Source organism: Monodon monoceros, unplaced genomic scaffold (assembly GCF_005190385.1).
Source record: "Monodon monoceros isolate NGI ecotype Baffin Bay Population unplaced genomic scaffold, NGI_Narwhal_1 Super_Scaffold_14, whole genome shotgun sequence".
In the NCBI taxonomy this organism is placed as follows: Eukaryota; Metazoa; Chordata; class Mammalia; order Artiodactyla; family Monodontidae; genus Monodon; species Monodon monoceros.
The window spans coordinates 38547778-38565585 of NW_021703770.1; the positions used below are offsets into that span (position 1 = coordinate 38547778).

The following is a 17808-nucleotide window of genomic DNA, read 5'->3' on the forward strand; positions in this document are numbered from 1 at the left end:
GGATGCAGCCGCTCTCCTAACTCTTCTTCCTCCAGGATGCTCGTCTTCCAGAGCAAAGGGCCTCTGGGCTCCTGACGTCTCTGCCTTCAGGTCTGGTCTGATGGCCTCTTCTGCCTCGCCGGCCTGTGGGTTGAATCCTGAGCTTGTAGGCGAGTTCAGTCAGCTCCCAGTGTCAGTTACCACAGCGAGGTGGGGCCTGGCTCCTGGTCTTAAAAAGGAGGTTGGGTGGGCGGCATCCCTGTATCTGGAGCCCAGACTTTCTCTCCTAAGAAGACCAAGAAGTTAAGTGGGCCTGCGTCACAGTCTTTGGCCTCCATCACCCTCCTCAATGCCCTTAATTTTCCTCTCAGAGCAGAAAACACTTTGTGTCCCTTTACGCCCCAAACGCTCGGCCCCTCACTTGGCCAAAGGGACAGCTGGGGCCGGGGCTCTTCCTCTTCCCGTTCCAGTTCATCCTCACACTCCAGCGGGTTCCCATTTTTGTTCGCCCCCAGCCCCTCCTCTCCTCTCTCCCAGGCGCCCCAGTACCAGCTCCCACCCCCACCCCCTCTACCCGCCCCCCCTTCCGCTCGCCCCTCTTCTATCCCCTCGGCGCCCGGGCTTTGTTGCTCGGGCTTGTTTCTAACTCGAGAGCGTCGCCCGGCTCGGCGCCAGGTCACGTGCGTTAGTGACAACCTCTAGCAGGGCGGCCCCGGGGCCCCCGCGCCGCCGATTGGTGGGCCGGACCTGGCGCGGCCCCGGGGCGGGGCGGGGCGGGGTGGGGCGGGGCTGCCCGGCGGGCGGGCCCGACGGGCGGGCGCAGCGGCCGATCAGCTGTTCCGAAGCTGCACAACAACAAAAGGAGCGAGACGGGCCGGCGGCGGCCAGTGGCGCGGCCACAGAAGGGCTGGACCGGCCCCGCGCCCCGAGCCCCGCGCCCGCCGTCCGGGAGCCGCAGCTACCTCAGCCGCCCCGCGCCGCCAGCGCACCGGTTCCCGCCGGTCCCCGCCAAGCCGGGCATCCGCTGCCTTCGCCGCCCGTCCGGCTGCTGGTCGGGCCCACGTAAGTGCGGGCGGGGCCGGCGTCCAGGGCCGCTCGCGCCCGGCCGCCCCGCGGCGTTGCCCGACCCGCGCGCCCTGCCCTCGGGTCGGCCCGCGAGCCGCGGTCAGTGCGCTCCCGGCCTCCGCTGCCTCCGCTGCCTCCGCTCGCCACCGCGGGCCGGCCGCCCACCCGCTCGGCAGACCCTCGTTGGTCCCAGGGTGAGGGCGGAGGCGGCGCCCGGACACGGGCCGGCCAAGCCCCGGCGAGGGGCGGCGGTTGGGTGTTCGGTTTCTGCCTCCTCCCCAGAGTGTGGCCTGTTTTCTTGGCCGCGGCGGGACCTCCTCCTCTCTCTCCTCCTCCTCACTCCCCTCCACTCCTCCTCCTGCTCTCCGCCGTTGGACTGCAGCTGCCCGCTGAGGACTCGGCGTCGGAGCCCCCGGCTCCGGAGGAGCGAGCGCGGCCGCCGCCCCGGGACGCATCCCCCCCCAGGCCCGCGGCGCCGCCGCTGCTCCTCCCGCAGCCCTCCCAGCGCAGGGTCGCGCTCGGCAGCGCAGCGGCTCAGTTACCCGGCGACCGGCGCCTGCCGAGTGTCCGCCTGTCCGTTGCATGTTCCTTGACCCTGCTCGATCTTCCACATCACTATGTGAGGTTGCACGTGTGGAAAGAGCAGTTTCCCTGCCCATCACAATTAAAACCCTCATCGTTTTGATCACTCGCGCTGATTGGGTGCTTCTCATGTGCCATATACTATGTGAGGACTTTACATGCGTTATCTCAAATTGATTCCCACAGTAACCCTCTGAAGTAGGCTGTATTACGCATAGGAAACCTGAGGGCCCAGAGAGATTGAGTAACTTACTCAAGACCACACAGACAGTTAAAGGGAATTGGTTTTTCTCTGTAAAAAGTTGCAGATGAATTTTACTTAGGGATTCCTTGTTTTTATTGTATATCCTAATTACACCTGCTCATTATCTTCTATGTTAATTCCAGTTAGAGTAGATTTAGGAAGAGCTCCCCTCCCCCCCTTCCATCATTCGGAAAAGAACCTTTTCTGAATACAAAGTAGTTTTGGGAAAGGGGAATGGAAAGCGACCCATGGGATCATTGAACAGAGGTAATAATGAGGTGCCCCAAGTTCTTGAAATCACTTGCTTGGTAATTGAAATATATATTTCATTGCAGATGTGAAAAGCATTAGGAAGCTTTTGCTTTTAAGTCACAGCCACTGTAATCCTGAATTGGCAGCATAATTTTCAAAGGCTCCTGCCTGGAACCAGGACCTTACTAATTTCTATGACTAAGGTCTCGTTTGTTTTTCCATCCTGTCTTTTGTTCTTTTTTGTGAATGCTCCATCGCTTGCTCATAGCTCTCTTGGGAATGGTCCCACTTTCAAAATTTAAGGTTAACAGGCTGTGAATTACCACTTACTGCTGTCTTTGTCCGCTGTCATTCAGCCTTCAGAGCCAACCTGGTGGATCCCGGGGAGAATAACCCACTTGCAGCCAGTTGAATAGGCTGGGTAGAGTGGAACAAGCAAAGACAACTTTCTTGGCTTGGTTTTAATGCAGTTTAAAATTTATTTAGAATCTCTCGAATCAGCATGTTTATTTTTCTAAACTAGTGAGAGAACGATCATTTTGAGGCTGCTTTTTGATGACGATGTGTTAATTTAGCCACTTGATATTTCAAAACTGTCAAGAAGCCACAAGTATACACATAGTTAGAAGTTAAATCATCAGAGTATTTTTTGTTGTTTTTTTTTTTAATTTAAAATGTTTTGGAGCCGCCTACTGGCAGCCAAAAGCAACAGAAAAGTGCTGTTCTCTGAAGTTCGTAGAGCCAGAGTTGAGGCTGGAAGGAGCCTGAGAGATCCTGTGCTGGGGTGGGGGTGGGGGGCAGGGGGGAGCAAGGCCCTTGGGACCAGACACACGCTCTAATGCTGGCCCTAGCGCTGACCAGCTCTGTCGCTTTTGAGCAAGTTACTTAATTTCTGAGCCTCAGTTTCCTTATTAGTCAAATGGGACAAATAAGTACCTCAAGTCTGTCACATAATAAGCATACAGTAAATTGTAACTCTAATTTTTTTTTTTTTTTTTTTTTCCGTATGCGGACCTCTCACTGCTGTGGCCGCTCCCGTTGCGGAGCAACAGGCTCCGGACGCACAGGCCCAGCGACCATGGCCCACGGGCCCAGCCGCTCCGCGGCACGCGGGACCCTCCCGGACCGGGGCACGAACCCCCGTCCCCCGCATCAGCAGGCGGACTCCCAACCACTGCGCCACCAGGGAAGCCCTCTAATTATTATATAAACATTTTGTCGATAAAGACACTCAGACCCAAGGATGCTAAGTGACTTGCTCACAGTCATACAACTGGTTTGAAGTGAACTTGTGGTTAATATTTACTAAGTGCCTGCTGTATGCCTGCTTTTAAGTGATACATACTTAATCCTCACAATGGCACTACCCTGAGAAAACTGAGGCACCGAGAAGTTACTATATATCCTAAGTACACACAGGTTCCGGGGAGCCGAGTCAAGATTCCAAACAAAGCAGGCCAACTCCAGAGCCATGCGGCCTCTAGGTTGGTTGCTTGTCTCAAAAATGAGAAAATAAATCACACGAACAAGCTCTTCCAGACTAGTAACTCCTTTTCTGAGTTCTCAAACTAGAATGCTGTACCCCATAAATATTAAACTCAGCCATCTTTCTCTGCCCACAGAGCATTTCTACTCATGAAATATGAAAACATTGATGATTAAAAAAAAAAAGAAAACATTGATGATAAAATGTTAGGTAATAAAGCGGGATACAAAATTGTGCGTGCATTAGCTTACAATTGTGATAAAAAAACTGTGTAGAAGAAAATGTACAATATGTTAACAATGATTGCAACAAAGCATGGGATAATAACTAGTTTCCTTATTTACTTTCCAAACTTTCTAAATGTGGTTTGGTTCATTTTAGAATGAAAAAGACATTTTTTAAAAGGGAGGGAATGGAGGTATTTTGAGCCAAGCAGAAGAGGGACAAAGCTGCCTTCTTGAAATGCTGGGGACCAGACACTTTGTCTCTTTTCTCCACTGGGGTGAGACTGCCAGGCTTGCAGGTGCCCCAGAGAACAGCAGCGCCACCTAACCTAGCCTTCATTCCTCTACCTCTTTCCTAAATTGCAGAGCTGTATTTGTAAATTTGTCCTCTTAGGACACTTGCTTTCTCTGGAATTTTTCACTTTAGTTTTATCATTGTCCTAGAGTTGTGAATATGAAAAAGTCAGTGGTATGTGGTGAGGAGTGAAGTCTGAAGTTCTGCTGTGCCTTTCAGCTCCACATAGAACCAGCCCCATGGAGAGCCTCCATTCCTGGGTGGGAGCCAAGGTCAAGAGTAGCAGTGCCTTGGTAGGGACAGTCTCTGGGTCATTGAGAGGATAGGCCATCAAGACATTAGAAAGATTTTTCTAAAACAGTATTGTCCAATAAAAATATATATGCATGTTTAAATTTTTTAAGTAGCCACATTAAAAAGGGGCAAAGAAATAGGTGAAATTAATTTAATTTATATATTTTATTTAACCTAATATATCCCAAATTAAATAAGATTAAAAATTTAGTTTCTCAGTCACACTAGTCACATTTTAAATGTTCATTCACCTAATATTCCTGGCAGCCACCTCACTGAACAATTTTAGTATATTGGGGTCTCTCCAACAGCTCCTGGTGCTTTGTGACAGCTATAGAAAGCAGGGCCAAAGGAACTTTGCAAAGTTAGACCAACCTCACTTCAGGAAACCGAAAGATTGACTTGTGCCATCCCATGGAAAGCTCCTCCAGAGACACCTTTCCTGTGGCAGAGCTGCATGTGTTCCAGGCAAAACCTGGCTTCCATGTTATGATTTTGGAGGGGCAGCCAGAGGGTGCAGTTTGCAGTTGGGATCTTGCAGCTGCCCAACCACAGTGGCCCCAGCATGTTTTCTGCCTTGTAGCTGCCACTTAAGTGGCCTGGGCCCCAGTGACTTACCTCATGTGGCATCACATTTGGGGGATAAGGGCTCACTCAAGACGAGCAAGGTTTTCCTGTGGGGTGCTCCCTCCCCACCCAGCAGCTCTCACTGGTGCAGGGGCTGAGTCCAGCCCTGTACTCTGGAGAATTGGCATTATTCTCCCAACCGGGTCAGCAGACACAGAATTGTAGTTGGGGCCAATACATGCCTCCATAATTTAAGAGAAATGAGGAAAAGATTTTGAAAATATTTTTTCCCTCCTAGCATATATGCTCGAAACCTTTATTTACACATCAGCCCATCAGCGCATCGGCTTTTTACACATGGGATAGGTCATCTTTTGGGATATGTCAGGCCAATTACACAGCCCGCTTTTCTTCTAAATTCTCTTACATGGCACATAAATCTGACTTTGTGTTCCCGTACTAGAGCTCCAGACTCCTGGCCATGTTCCTTCCCAGAAGGGTTTCAGGAAGACTGGTTATGCAAGTGATACTTCCTGTTTACCTGCTTTTCATAATGAATGGCTGAGGATGACAGATTGTGACCACAGACGTATTCCAATGCCGTCTGTGCACACATCTGTAGTACTGCACGTGGGCAGTAGCCTGCAGTGTGCACATGAAGAACTGAACCGGGAGCCTCGTCAGCTACAGAGTCGAGCTACATTTACAGCTAAAGATGATTGTCCTGCAAGTGAAATGTCAAGAGTCCGAAGTTAGGGATTCGAGACTGACACTCCCTGGATGGTCTCACCCACTCTTATGGTTCCTGTCATCCCCTCTGTGTTGATAACTCTCAAATCTGTGCCCCCAGCAGACACCACGCTCTTGGACTGCAGAGTCCTGTACTCAGCTGCCTTCCAGACATCCCCGGTGTGGGATTTGCAGATTTCCACAATTCCGTGTGTCCAGAGTGCACAGCCTGTACCTCTGCAGTGTTTCTCTTCCACTGAACTATCCCACCATCCCCCCAGTTGGTCAGGCCAAAAACCTGGGGCATCCTTGACTTTTCCCTCCCCTTCACTTCTGGCTTACAATGTCCTGCAGGATCTGGTCCCTGCTTAGCCCCCGAGCCCGCTCTCAGGACCGTCCACCTGGATCTTGAGCCACACAGAAGGCGCCACATTCTCACTTATCTGCACATTTTCACAGTGTTCTTTCTCCTTCCTCCGTTCTTGAGCTTCTGAGCCATTCACGACTGAAGTCATTGATTTCAGGTGTCCTTGCCTGACCTCTGCCTGTGTGGATTTGAGGAGCACCGGTATTTCTCCTCACGTGGCACTCATCATGCCGGGTTGTTGCACTTGCCATGGGAGGGCCTTGTCTACTGCTGCCTCCGCTGCACTGAGCGCTCGGCCTGACCCGTAATAGGTGCTCAGCAAATATTTGTGACTAATAGTTGACATTGACTGAGAATCTTGTACCAAGTGCCTTGCTAAGTAGGTTGCCTGCACTATCTCATTTGACAAGAGTAGGATCTGGGAGACTGTCTAGGAGTGGTGATTGGCAAAGTCTGGAGAGACACCAGTTGGCTTCAACCAGGGTGAGAGTGGTAGAGAGAAGTAGGTGGATTCGAGCCAAGTGTGCAGCTAGAGTCAACAGGACTTGCTGGGAGTTTGGATGAGGGGTAGAGTGCGGGGGTAAGGATCAAAAGGAGTCGAGGGTAAGGGCTAGGCTTTTGGCCTGAATAACTGCTGGATGCTGCTGCCTCTCCTTCCTGAGTAGGGGGTGAAGGGCAAGTGTGCCTGAGTATGTTTGTAGCGGAAAATTAAAAGATCTCTTTGCTATTTTGGGGGTTTGATACGCCCATCGGGTAGGCAGGCAGAAATGGATATATAAATCTGGAACTCTGGAAGAAGATCAGATGAGGCTGGAGTTCCTCATTTAGAACTCACGGGAACTCCATGAGGTAGAACCATTGCCTCCTGAAATAGTGACTTCCTTACTCTTAGGGCATAAGCCACAGAGCCAGCATTTGAACCCGGGCACAGTGGTCGTTTCCAGTTCTAGTTGCTGGTCACCTGAGTTTTCTACAGCGTGACTTTCTCCATGCCAGCTGCAGGAATTGTTTTGAAGGTCAAAGTACTTAACAGATTTTAAATGTAATTAGGTGTGCTTGACGATCGTATGCAAAAACAGAGCGGAGAACAGGTGCCAGGGAAAGGTGAGGGCCTGGCGTGATAGTGGTCACTCACTGGTCTCTACTGCAGGCTTCATTTGGCAGCTTCTGGCCAGTTGACCATGAATACCTAGTCTTTGCTCTACTTACAGAAAAGTAGTATTTCAGTTGACATACGTTGTTCAGATTTATCCCTTATTATGAAAATAGCACAGATGTGAAAAAGAACCAACCCCTTCTATTGCACATTTTGAGATATTTACAGGTTGTGTTTGAGTACTCGATTCATAATGTTTGTAAAAAAGAGATATTGCACATCTTGTGTTTGAAAGAAGGGAAGAGCCGTAGCCGTAGGCTAAGGCATGTGCTTTTTTCTAAGGGTGGGGATATGTGTGTGTATTTTAAAATCACATACACGTGTTACATAAACGTGCTGATTTGAAATAACCTTCTTTTTCTGTTTTATTTTAGGGATAATGACTCTTCTTGCTTCTCGCCTAAGTTGAATAAGCAACTTGTGCACTTTAATCCCCTGTCAGTGCCATCAGGCTGACAGAAGACCGGTTTTTGAAATCTCAGCTATAAAGACATCCAGCCAAAGTCTCAGTCTTGCCTTAACAATGTTTCAGAGACTGAATAAAATGTTTGTGGGTGAAGTCAATACTTCTTCCAACCAAGAACCAGAATTTAGTGAGAAAGAAGATGATGAATGGATCCTTGTTGACTTCATAGGTAAGGGCGTTCTTCGCCGTTAATCATCACAGCAAAAGTGGAAACTCTTGCATCTAGTTTTTGCATAAGTAAGCCAGTAACTCTGAAGGTTTTTAAGCCTTAAAAGTAAATAAACAAGAATTTGTCTAAAAAATTTGCAGGAAGCATTCTGTGCCAGATCATCAGTCAGGGAAATTGTTTGATGTCAGACTGCAGTTTTGCAGCTCTTACACCCTGATCAAATCAGAGGCACTTTAACAGAAAATCCTCATACTAGACAAGCAGTAACCCATTTGGCGCATTATGTGTTTACTCAGCAGAATAGAAACAGTCTTAAAAACTGTTCCTGCAAAACCAACATAATCCATCCCATACAGTGATACACCCCCCCCGACACACACACACGCACACACATACTAGGTGCTGAGAAATTATAATCATTATGAGTGAATATGAATGGTTTTGTTTCTGACCTAAGTAAAGGGAGGAATGTGAGCATCAGCTAACAGCATCATCTCTTCTTTTTCTGTGCTCTGATGTGATATCAATGTGATACTCCTATCCCGTGGGACTTCAACGACGTGTGTGGACTACGATCTAGACACTTGCACTGGTTTCTCAGCAGCAGAAGACGAGGAAGAAGAAGACATCAGTGAAGAGTCACCTACCGAGCACCCTTCAGTCTTTTCCTGTTTACCCGCATCTCTTGAGTGCTTAACTGATACAAGTGATTCCTGCTTCCTCCAGTTTGAGTCCTGTCCGATGGAGGAGAGCTGGTTTATCACCCCTCCCCCGTGTTTTACTGCAGGTGGATTAACCACTATCAAGGTGGAGACCAGTCCTATGGAAAACCTTCTCATCGAACACCCCAGCATGTCTGTCTATGCTGTGCATAACCCCTGCCCCAGCCTCAGTGAGGCCCACTGTGGGACTGAGGAATTTCATAACCCAAGCAGTCCCAGGTACGTTGCTCTCTCCACAGACAGTCTGTTTAGTATGCATTTTATTTATTTCTACTACAGTTCAAAGCTGAGTTTTTAGAAGATGCAAAGCAATCTTATAGAGATTCATGAAAGTCTATGCCTAGTGCACAAGGCAGTTGATGGTATGAAAAAACTTATTCCTTTTAGATTTTCAAAAAAGTGAGTTATAGCATGGCCCCAGTCACGTAATGGAGAGCTGTGTCATTTATAAAATCATGCTACTGAATGGAAGGAAAAGACTGGCCTTTCTGCTCAGTATCTTAGAGTATAACTCTGGCACTTTATAGACTGGATTATTTGGGGCATCAAATCCGACAAGAATAGTATATCTTAAAATAAATCTCTTATGATCTTCCAAGTAGTCCTAACTAGGTCACGTCAAATGGCGCTGAACCTTAAAACCTGAGGAATCTCAAGCATGAAGTAAAACGGCAGATTTACCAGAACATTTTGCTCGGAGGGTTGTTATCTGCCTTACGGAGGAAAGATTTCATACCCAAACCATGTTTTGCTGTTACATGGGTGTCCCAAGTGGTCTGAAAGGCTCTGCTCGAATGGCAGATAGGTTGAGGGCCTGGAAAGGTTCATGGAGGGTGCCTGGTCAGTGATGTGTTGCAAAACAAACTCACAGTCTGTGGCCTTCATTCAGAGACTATACTCAAGATCGCTCCCACCCACTAAAATAAAACCCATGGCCACGTTAATTAGCTCAAAGTCCAGCTAGTCCGTGATGCATGTTAGTGGAAGGTTTCCTATGGTAATAAAGTATTTGCAGGATGCTGGTACTGACTTAGTTCCCTTAGTACCTGTCAAGGGAACAGGTGAATTGTGGTTCATGCTGTCATCCAAAAGGCCTCTTTTGGGATTGTCCAGCCTCCAACTCTACTAACTAGACCACTGTATATATCTTCTATTTCCTGTTTGCCAAATATAAACAAAAGCCCAGGCAGCTCCTTAATTTGTTAACTTTACCAGAGTTTGCTGCACTCTCAAGTCTCAATATTGTAGATGATCTTGAATGAGGATAAACATACACTTGTACCAAATTGAAAAACAATTTGCTTATATAGTTAACCCAGGCTTTATACTGGGTAAGATCTTTGATGGGAAATGTTACTTTAACTGGCACTGTATTCCACACTATAAATTTATCAAGGGGTTAATGTTTCAGGCATTCCAACAAAAGTTTAAAATATAATTTTTTGGAGGTGGTATTGATTTAATTGCTTTACAGTTGATGCAAATTAATTTCTTCAGTTCTTAGAAATTCTTTCCACCCTGATTTTGATCTCATCTTTGAGGAATTCCACTTGAGAATTTACCGTGATTAATAGCCCCTCTAAATTAGTAACATTTGTATATTTACGTTTCAGTATTTTGTTTTAATTGTGTGTGTATACATATACGTATTCAGCAGCTTTGTGGACAACTTATTATAGAAGCAGTACATAGGTACTACAGAAAATTAGAAAATGCAAAAAAATTTTAAATGACGTTCTCACTGCCAAGAGATGAATACTGTTAAGACTCTAGGTCATATCCTTCCAGATTGTTTTTTCTGAATGTGCCCATGCACAGGTACATACACCATTTTAACCTAAATGGCATCAAGCTGTATGTACTGTTTTATAATCTGCTTCCTTAGGCAATGATCTCTACCTTTTTTTCCAGTAAAATTTTACTTCGTCAACTACACAGACCATTCTCAGATTTGCCCGCTAGAGTCCAGAATATTTCATCTAGTTTGTCCAAACCAGCATCCAGTTCAGGACCTTGCACTGCATCTGGTTATGTGTTTGCAGTTTTGATGCAGTGAGAATGTTCATTTTTTTATATCTTGTTTGTTACTGTATCTTGTTATATGTTTCGATATAACACATAGGGTAGTTAAACATAAAGGATCAAATGAACACAATTTTATATGAATTCTTTTTGAACATAAGAAAGTACTGCAAATTATTATAGTTTTATAATAATTAATTTTTTTAACATCTTTATATTTGGATTTGAAATTCTTATAAGAAAGGCCCACTAAATCAAGATAGAAATAAGATGTCACCAAAATTAGGAGGATGGCTCTGTAGTAAATATTTGTATTTTCTGAGCAAGAAATAAATCATATATCTTTCAAAAGTTAGATTGTTTCCATCCTGTCTATCCTTGAAGAGATTACCATAAAGCACATAAAAGTAAGGTGCTTCATAATTAAAGATGGGCTTCAGAGTATGTACTTTATTGCATTTTAGCCTTTATAAATATTGTTTGTGAAGGTTTATGTGCTATCATAATCTTGAATTAAGTAATACATGTGCCTTTAATGACCCATAGTAAACCAGTTATAATAAAGAAAAGTTGACCACATACTAATAGTAAAATTAAATAGCATTTTAAACCTTACTAGTGATTTAATAGTTCACCATTTAACATTTGTAGGGCCAGGAAAAGCTGCTTATAAGACTCACTGGCACAGAGTAAGTATATTCCCTTTGAGATCGTGTGATATGTGTATCAGTCTGAGCAGGGAGGCGAAGGACTCAAGGCACCCACCTTTTAGAAACCACTGTCTTTATTTTCACTGCTCTCTATTAGTTTCTTAATGTGACCTGCTTTAATTCTACCATTTAATAAAAACAATATATTAAAAGATCATTGTGTTTTCCTCTAGTGGTTATAGGCAGAATATATAGCTGCCTTTCCTGTGTAAAATAACCCTTAAAAATCTTGAAGTTCCTCATTATGTGTAAATATAGTTTAGATCTATTGATTAGCTTTTAATATAGAAAACATATAATAATTATGTGGTTTGTAGCCATATTTTAAGATTGTGTTCTCCCTAAGGGTTTTTATAACATTGCTATGCAAATGCCATTACAAAATGTGCCCTGTTGTGATATAAATTTAAAACTTAGGATTGTTTTCTGTAATAAGCAGGTAGCTTCTTACTGAGAATTTTAAATGAGTAGAATTTCCTTATGCATGTTTCTAGTAAATACAGATTTAAAGCTTGTTACCTAGAACATTTTACTTACAGACAGAAAACATCTGTGGAGGTGCTATTGGCGCAGTGCATCAGTATCAACCCTGCCTCATAACCATGGTCTTTGGAGTGTGACCTATGTTGGAATATTGGTTGAGTCAGTTAGTAATTGTGACCTTAACCTCTCTGAGCCTGAGTTTTCTGATCAGTAAAATCTGGGAGTTAATACAGTTTCCTTTTAAGGTTGTAGTGAGAATTAAAACACATGTTAGTTCCCCTCCTAGGAAGCTTATATAAATGTGTTTGGTGTATAACTGAAATTCACTCAAAGTGTAAAGCATTTTTAAAAAAATACAGCCCACTTAATTAACCACCTGTGGATTCTATGGCGTATTTCGATTGAAAGTTGGCTTCTCCAACTTTCAATCAGTCAGTGGTCACTGACTGATATAAGCTTGTCTGTCAGCCATGAGACACTAAGCTCTCATTCAACCATAAACAAATTAGTGTCGCAAATTGAGTTGCCAGGTAGCTTTTTCAGTCTCATTAATAACATACTCTGTTGCTTAATACATCCCCATTTTTTTCTGTTTCAGAGTGGAAGCTCAGAATGAAATGGGGCAGCACATTCATTGCTATGTTGCAGCTCTCGCTGCTCATACAGCTTTTCTGGAGCAACCCAAGAGCTTTCGCCCTTCCCAGTGGATAAAAGAACACAGTGAAAGACAGTCTCTGAACAGAAATAGCCTTCGTCGCCAAAATCTTACCAGGGATTGCCACTCTCGGCAAATCAAGCACAATGGCTGGGCTGTCCATCAGCCCTGCCCACGTCAGTACAATTACTAAGAATTTCAAGTGTGTTTGGTTGGTTTCTCTTGGCTTGTGCATATGTGTGTGCATGTGTGTGTATGGACGATGAGTATGCTGTCTCTTTACAGACAACTGATGACCAATCACACAGTTTTATCGGTATGTGTAGACACTATCTTGAAGACCAGATTTACATGCTGTGTATCACGTAATGCCTTGCTCTTAACATTTACTTTTTTGTAAATCTTTTCAGAATATTTTTGGAAACATATCAATACAGTTACAGTGTTTAGTGTTTGAGAATGTCTTTAAATCTATTACGGTGTACACAAGTTAGCAATTCAAAGAGATTTCTTCCCAAGTACGAGAATAGGCACCTTTCAATTTCATTTTATTTGGTATTAATCAATCTTTTGAGTAAGCAGAAATTTATTCTCAGGGTCAGCCGTACACTTTATTGACCAGTACTTGATTATCTTTTCTGTATATAGCGAATACATTTTTACACACTAACATGAGCATTAACAAGTGATGTGGTTGCCGCAGATAATAATGGAATTATGGCTGAACTTTCTTTTGGAAGAAAACTTGATATATTTCTGTGTTGTATGGGTTTTTTATTTACCAGATTAGCCATACAGTTCATTTTGGAATTCAGGTACATTAAGTGTTAGCGAACAGTACATTCAGTGATTCCGATGTGACTGTGTGACATGGTACAGACATTACAGGCATCATGGGACAACAGCACTCGTCTCACGTGCAGAGGGATTAAATTAGACCTGTGAAATTATATTTGAAAAAATGTGTGTCCATAACTAACCCATTGGTCTACTGTTTAAGTTGCTTGGATTCTTTCCTGCCAGCTCTGGCTACTCGCCACCTCACATCAGCTGTAAATTCAGAAGTACTTGTCCTAGCACTTGAGTGACTTCCTATTTATATGTGCCCAAGGGAAGAGAGAGGCTTTATATTTCTGATGCAGTGATAGATCCTCTGCCACGGAGACTGTCCTGCCGAGTGGCAAGCAAGGGTGAAGGGGATCCCTGGTGACATCTCTTCATAGCATCTAAATGAAGGGTGACAGGTTGGCTTCCTTGAGTTTTCATATTTTTGTTTTAACTCGGGCTTCGGGCAAAATCTTTAACCACTTTGGCCTCTGTTTCCTCCACCAGTGGGGGAGCAGTGGTACGTACCGCCCTCACAGTTGTTGGGAGGACTGTGTACTGACTTGAAGTGGGACTGCCGAGAACTGATCCTTGCGTGAATTTCCAGGGGCCTCTCTGCCGAGACTGGTGATGGGGGTGGGGCTGCGGCTGCGGCAACTCCTCTGCCACAGCTGCTCCTCAGAGGCGATGTTAATGAAGCCGGGGCGGGGCTTCTTTCACACAGAGGCCAGTTCACTCGGCGCAGAGGAAATCGATTTCCTTACCTCTGGCCACTCACTTTTATTTTTTAGCAGCTGTAATGGGTTTCGCTGAGCCATCTGCACTCTCACCAGCTCCCTCTGAAATTAAGTTCAGCGTATTTACAATCCAAAGCACATTCTACATAGAGCAGTACTATCACCTTCATAATCAAATAGCTTATTTTTCCATCTCCTCTGCAACCCTAATTAAATAAGTACACCGCTATACGGTGTTGTCAAGGGCAAAAGCAGCATATAGTTATGTGAAGTGTTAGTATATTCTTCAGTAACCCTGTAGCAGTTGGATGCAGGGAACCATGGGAGATTTTTTTTGAGCGGAGAGCTGTGCTCTTTTCTGACTAGACTGGGGTATGTGGAGTCGGGAGAGGTTCAAATAGCTTAGTGAGATGGTGTTGGTAGGTCGTTCGTCCACTGGCTGTGCCGAAGGGCCAGGAATGTCTCTTTAGAACAAGAGTCTAGATCCCCCTTCCCTCCTTAGTCCCCTTCCATTTCAGCTACCCCTTTATTTATTTGTTTTCTAATAAGAGGCCAAGTCTGTAAACTTTTGTCAAACTGAGCTAGAAGTTATTTTGCTACTACTTGTGTTTACCAGAGTTGGGAGATAAGGTAGAGTTTTCATGGAGGTGTGTATGTTTTCTACCGTGACTGTTAAAGGGCCGTATGTTGCTAACTTGAGCATAGATGTAAGCCTCTGAATACATGGGGGTCTCTTTTTTCATATATTAAATGCAAGTTGTTAGTACCTCACGAGTTAAAGAAGTTCAGCCATGAGAATTTGTTTGGCAGCATGAACAGATTTGTATATAAAACTGCAATGGTCTTTTTTTTACTATTATTTTTTCAGATTTCCTAATACCTTAAATACATTTACATCTCTGTCAGTTACTGACTTTTTGTTTGCCTTATTTGGGCCAAGTTTTTTTATGCTTTGTACCTGGAAAACAAATGATTTCAGTCTTTGCGATGTTTTTTCAGTGTAAGGGTTACCACACACCATCCGTGATATCATACTGTCGTTTCTGTATCAGTACCTAAGGTTTCTGTCTAAAATTGGCACATGTAAGCATTAAAGAAAGTGGTTATATAATGCAGTTGAAGTTCTTGGTCATTAGATGTTTGTTAGGGATCTACTATGTGCGAGACATTAAGACCAATAATAACAGAGAGTGATGTTGACTGTTTTCTTTGAAACATGGCTGAAATGCAGCTTATTATAAGTTTATTATTTTTGCTATTGTAAATATTAGTGGTTTACAATGTGCTTTAGTGCATATTCCTTAAACATGTAAGCAGTGAGAAATAAGACCCCTTTGAATTTAGTGCTCTGTTTCTAAACTGATAATATAGAATGTTACTTGGAAAAAGTCTGGAATATGTGGTGCACACAGCAGTGTTTCATGAATTTCTTAGTTTTTATAATGCACCATGTTTCTCAAAGTTTGCGTTTTTTGTTAATAAAACATTTTAGAATGTATATCCTATGTTTATTACTTTTTCTTCTTCACTTAGTTTGATTATGCACTGCACCGTAAGTTGAAGATTAACCACCCGTTATTTATCTTCTGTGGCAATTTATAATATATGTTTGGGTGGGTGGGGAATTTTTGGCAGAAGGTGCAAAGTGATTGGATTTTTTACTAACTGTTCCAGGGAGCTTTTTTAACATTCATTTCCTGTGCATGTTTTCAGTTCCCATGCAAACTGTTCCTGTTTACATACCTTCCATGTTGTATCAGTACTTTGATTCTAGTGAGATGACAGTTTACTTAAAACTTGAGAGGGCCATTCAGCATTGCCTAATGTTTTTACTTCTCAAATTTGTGTAGTACACTGGTTTGTAATCTCTATGTCTTCCTTGAATCTGGGTGTCTTTGCTATTTCTCTTCCTCCTCAAGGAAATACATTGTCTTATATACTCTTTAAGAAAAGAGAGCAAAGAAGGGTATCTTTCTTATTCTCATTTTCTTTGAGTTGGAAACAAACAAACAAAAAAATTGAAGGACTCCAACTAGAAGATAGACATTTAAATTTAAATAGCTTAGTGGAGAAAGTTTAAGAGTTTCCAAGTATTAGTTTTTGTTTTTAGAATCAGTTAAGAGACTGCTCCTTGTACTGGAGATACTAGCATATGTTTGTAATGTTACCTTAAAATTATCTTTTTATTTTATAAGTCCCATACATACTGGTTAAATTCTTTAAAAAGTTGGGCTACTATCATGGATACGTTCACTGCCATCGGCCCTGTTGATTATTATAAATGGCATCCTTATCTACTTAATGCTTAAAGTTTTATATAAAATGCTTTATTTAGAAAACATATAGTGGTGTCAGCCTTGCCATGTACCAATTTCACTTGAAATGTGACACCAATTACAGTGGTTTGGGGTGGAGAAAGAGGTCCTGGAAAGCATACAGATAAGGATATCTTTTCCTATTTGCAACAGTATCCTTTATGTGGGAGGAGAAGTTACTGTTCCAAGGAAGGCAGCTTAAGTGGATATTCTTTTGTGTGTCACTGAGAATTTTCCTTAAAACATTTTTTTAAATTGTGTCATTGTTAAATGCCCAATTTTGCTCAGTATTTGCCTGAAGTTTTAGTATTTGTTTTCTAGGAGGGCTTCTAAAAACCAAACCAGTACTTGGGGAGGTTGGATGTGTGTGTTTCCAGGCTTGCTGTGTATGAGTGGTTTTGCTTGCGTTTTGGTTGTGTTTTCCTCCAGAGGTGTGGAACCTTAATCAGTAATTGTGTGTGTGTTTTTTAAGTGGCTTTGGATTTTTGTTTTTGTTTGTTTTTTTCTCAAGTAAAATTGTGAACACATTTGCTTTTCAAGGGCAGGGCATCAGTTCTAGAGACTGAAGAGTATTTGTAGGTTGTACCATGTGCCTTCTGGATGTGTTTCTGGACACAATTTTTTTTCGACAACTTGAAAACTCAAAAGGGACATTTGATTAGGTTACATACTGTACATCAATCTATGCACAAATGGCAGCTTGTTTTCTTGAGCCACTGTCTAAATATTGTTTTTCTGTTTTTATAGAAGGTTTTTATACTGATTAGTTCATAGATTGTCAGTTTTCTACACAGACTAAACCATACAGCACTTTGCCAAAAATAAGTGTAGCATTGCTTAAACATTGTGTATTAACACCAGATCTTTGTGATGGGGTTCAGTGGTGTATTTTGCACTACCTGGCGTTATGGTTTTTAATCCGTCAGTAAATAAAATGTGCTTTAACTTCACATTTGTCAGATTCTCTTATTTTTGTCTTTATGGTCATTAGTCTTAAAACTACATACAACTTACTTAAAATACTTGCTTTTTAGTTTTACTTGTCCAAAAGATATATTTAATATGCACTTTAAATACTTTATTTAAACTAATTTTTATTGGAGTATATTTGATTTACAGTGTTGTGTTAGTTCCTGCTGTACAGCACTTAAAATATTTTTTTAAACTTGCATAAACTAGCATATTAACATTTTTCATCTAAAATGAATAATCATTTACGTGAACATGAATTTCAGGATGACCCGCAGCCAGAACCTTTTCCCTCCAGCCAATCTGTATTAAAAAACAAATATAGAGGGGCTTCCCTGGTGGCTCAGTGGTTGAGAGTCCGCCTGCCGATGCAGGGGACACGGGTTCGTGCCCCGGTCCGGGAAGATCCCACATGCCGCGGAGCGGCTGGGCCCGTGAGCCATGGCCGCTGAGCCTGCGTGTCTGGAGCCTGTGCTCCGCAGCGGGAGAGGCCAC

General features: G+C 43.4%; 1 protein-coding gene across 3 annotated transcripts; it reads left to right on the forward strand.

Moving 5' to 3' along the window:
- The first annotated feature begins 849 nt into the window (after window positions 1-849).
- TP53INP1 (tumor protein p53 inducible nuclear protein 1) lies at window positions 850-15527 on the forward strand. 3 transcript variants are annotated; one of them, XM_029222902.1, is made up of 5 exons: window positions 850-1041; window positions 7615-7875; window positions 8456-8816; window positions 11271-11308; window positions 12411-12558. In XM_029222902.1, exons 2-4 carry the CDS (start codon window positions 7764-7766, stop codon window positions 11290-11292), a joined length of 495 nt encoding a protein of 164 aa, XP_029078735.1. In that variant the 5' UTR covers window positions 850-1041; window positions 7615-7763; the 3' UTR covers window positions 11293-11308; window positions 12411-12558. The 3 variants fall into 3 exon arrangements, with proteins under 3 accessions (XP_029078735.1, XP_029078732.1, XP_029078733.1); XM_029222899.1 differs by lacking the exon at window positions 11271-11308 and having other exon boundaries at window positions 12411-15527; XM_029222900.1 differs by lacking the exons at window positions 850-1041; window positions 11271-11308 and having other exon boundaries at window positions 4663-7875; window positions 12411-15527.
- The last annotated feature ends 2281 nt before the right edge of the window (window positions 15528-17808 follow it).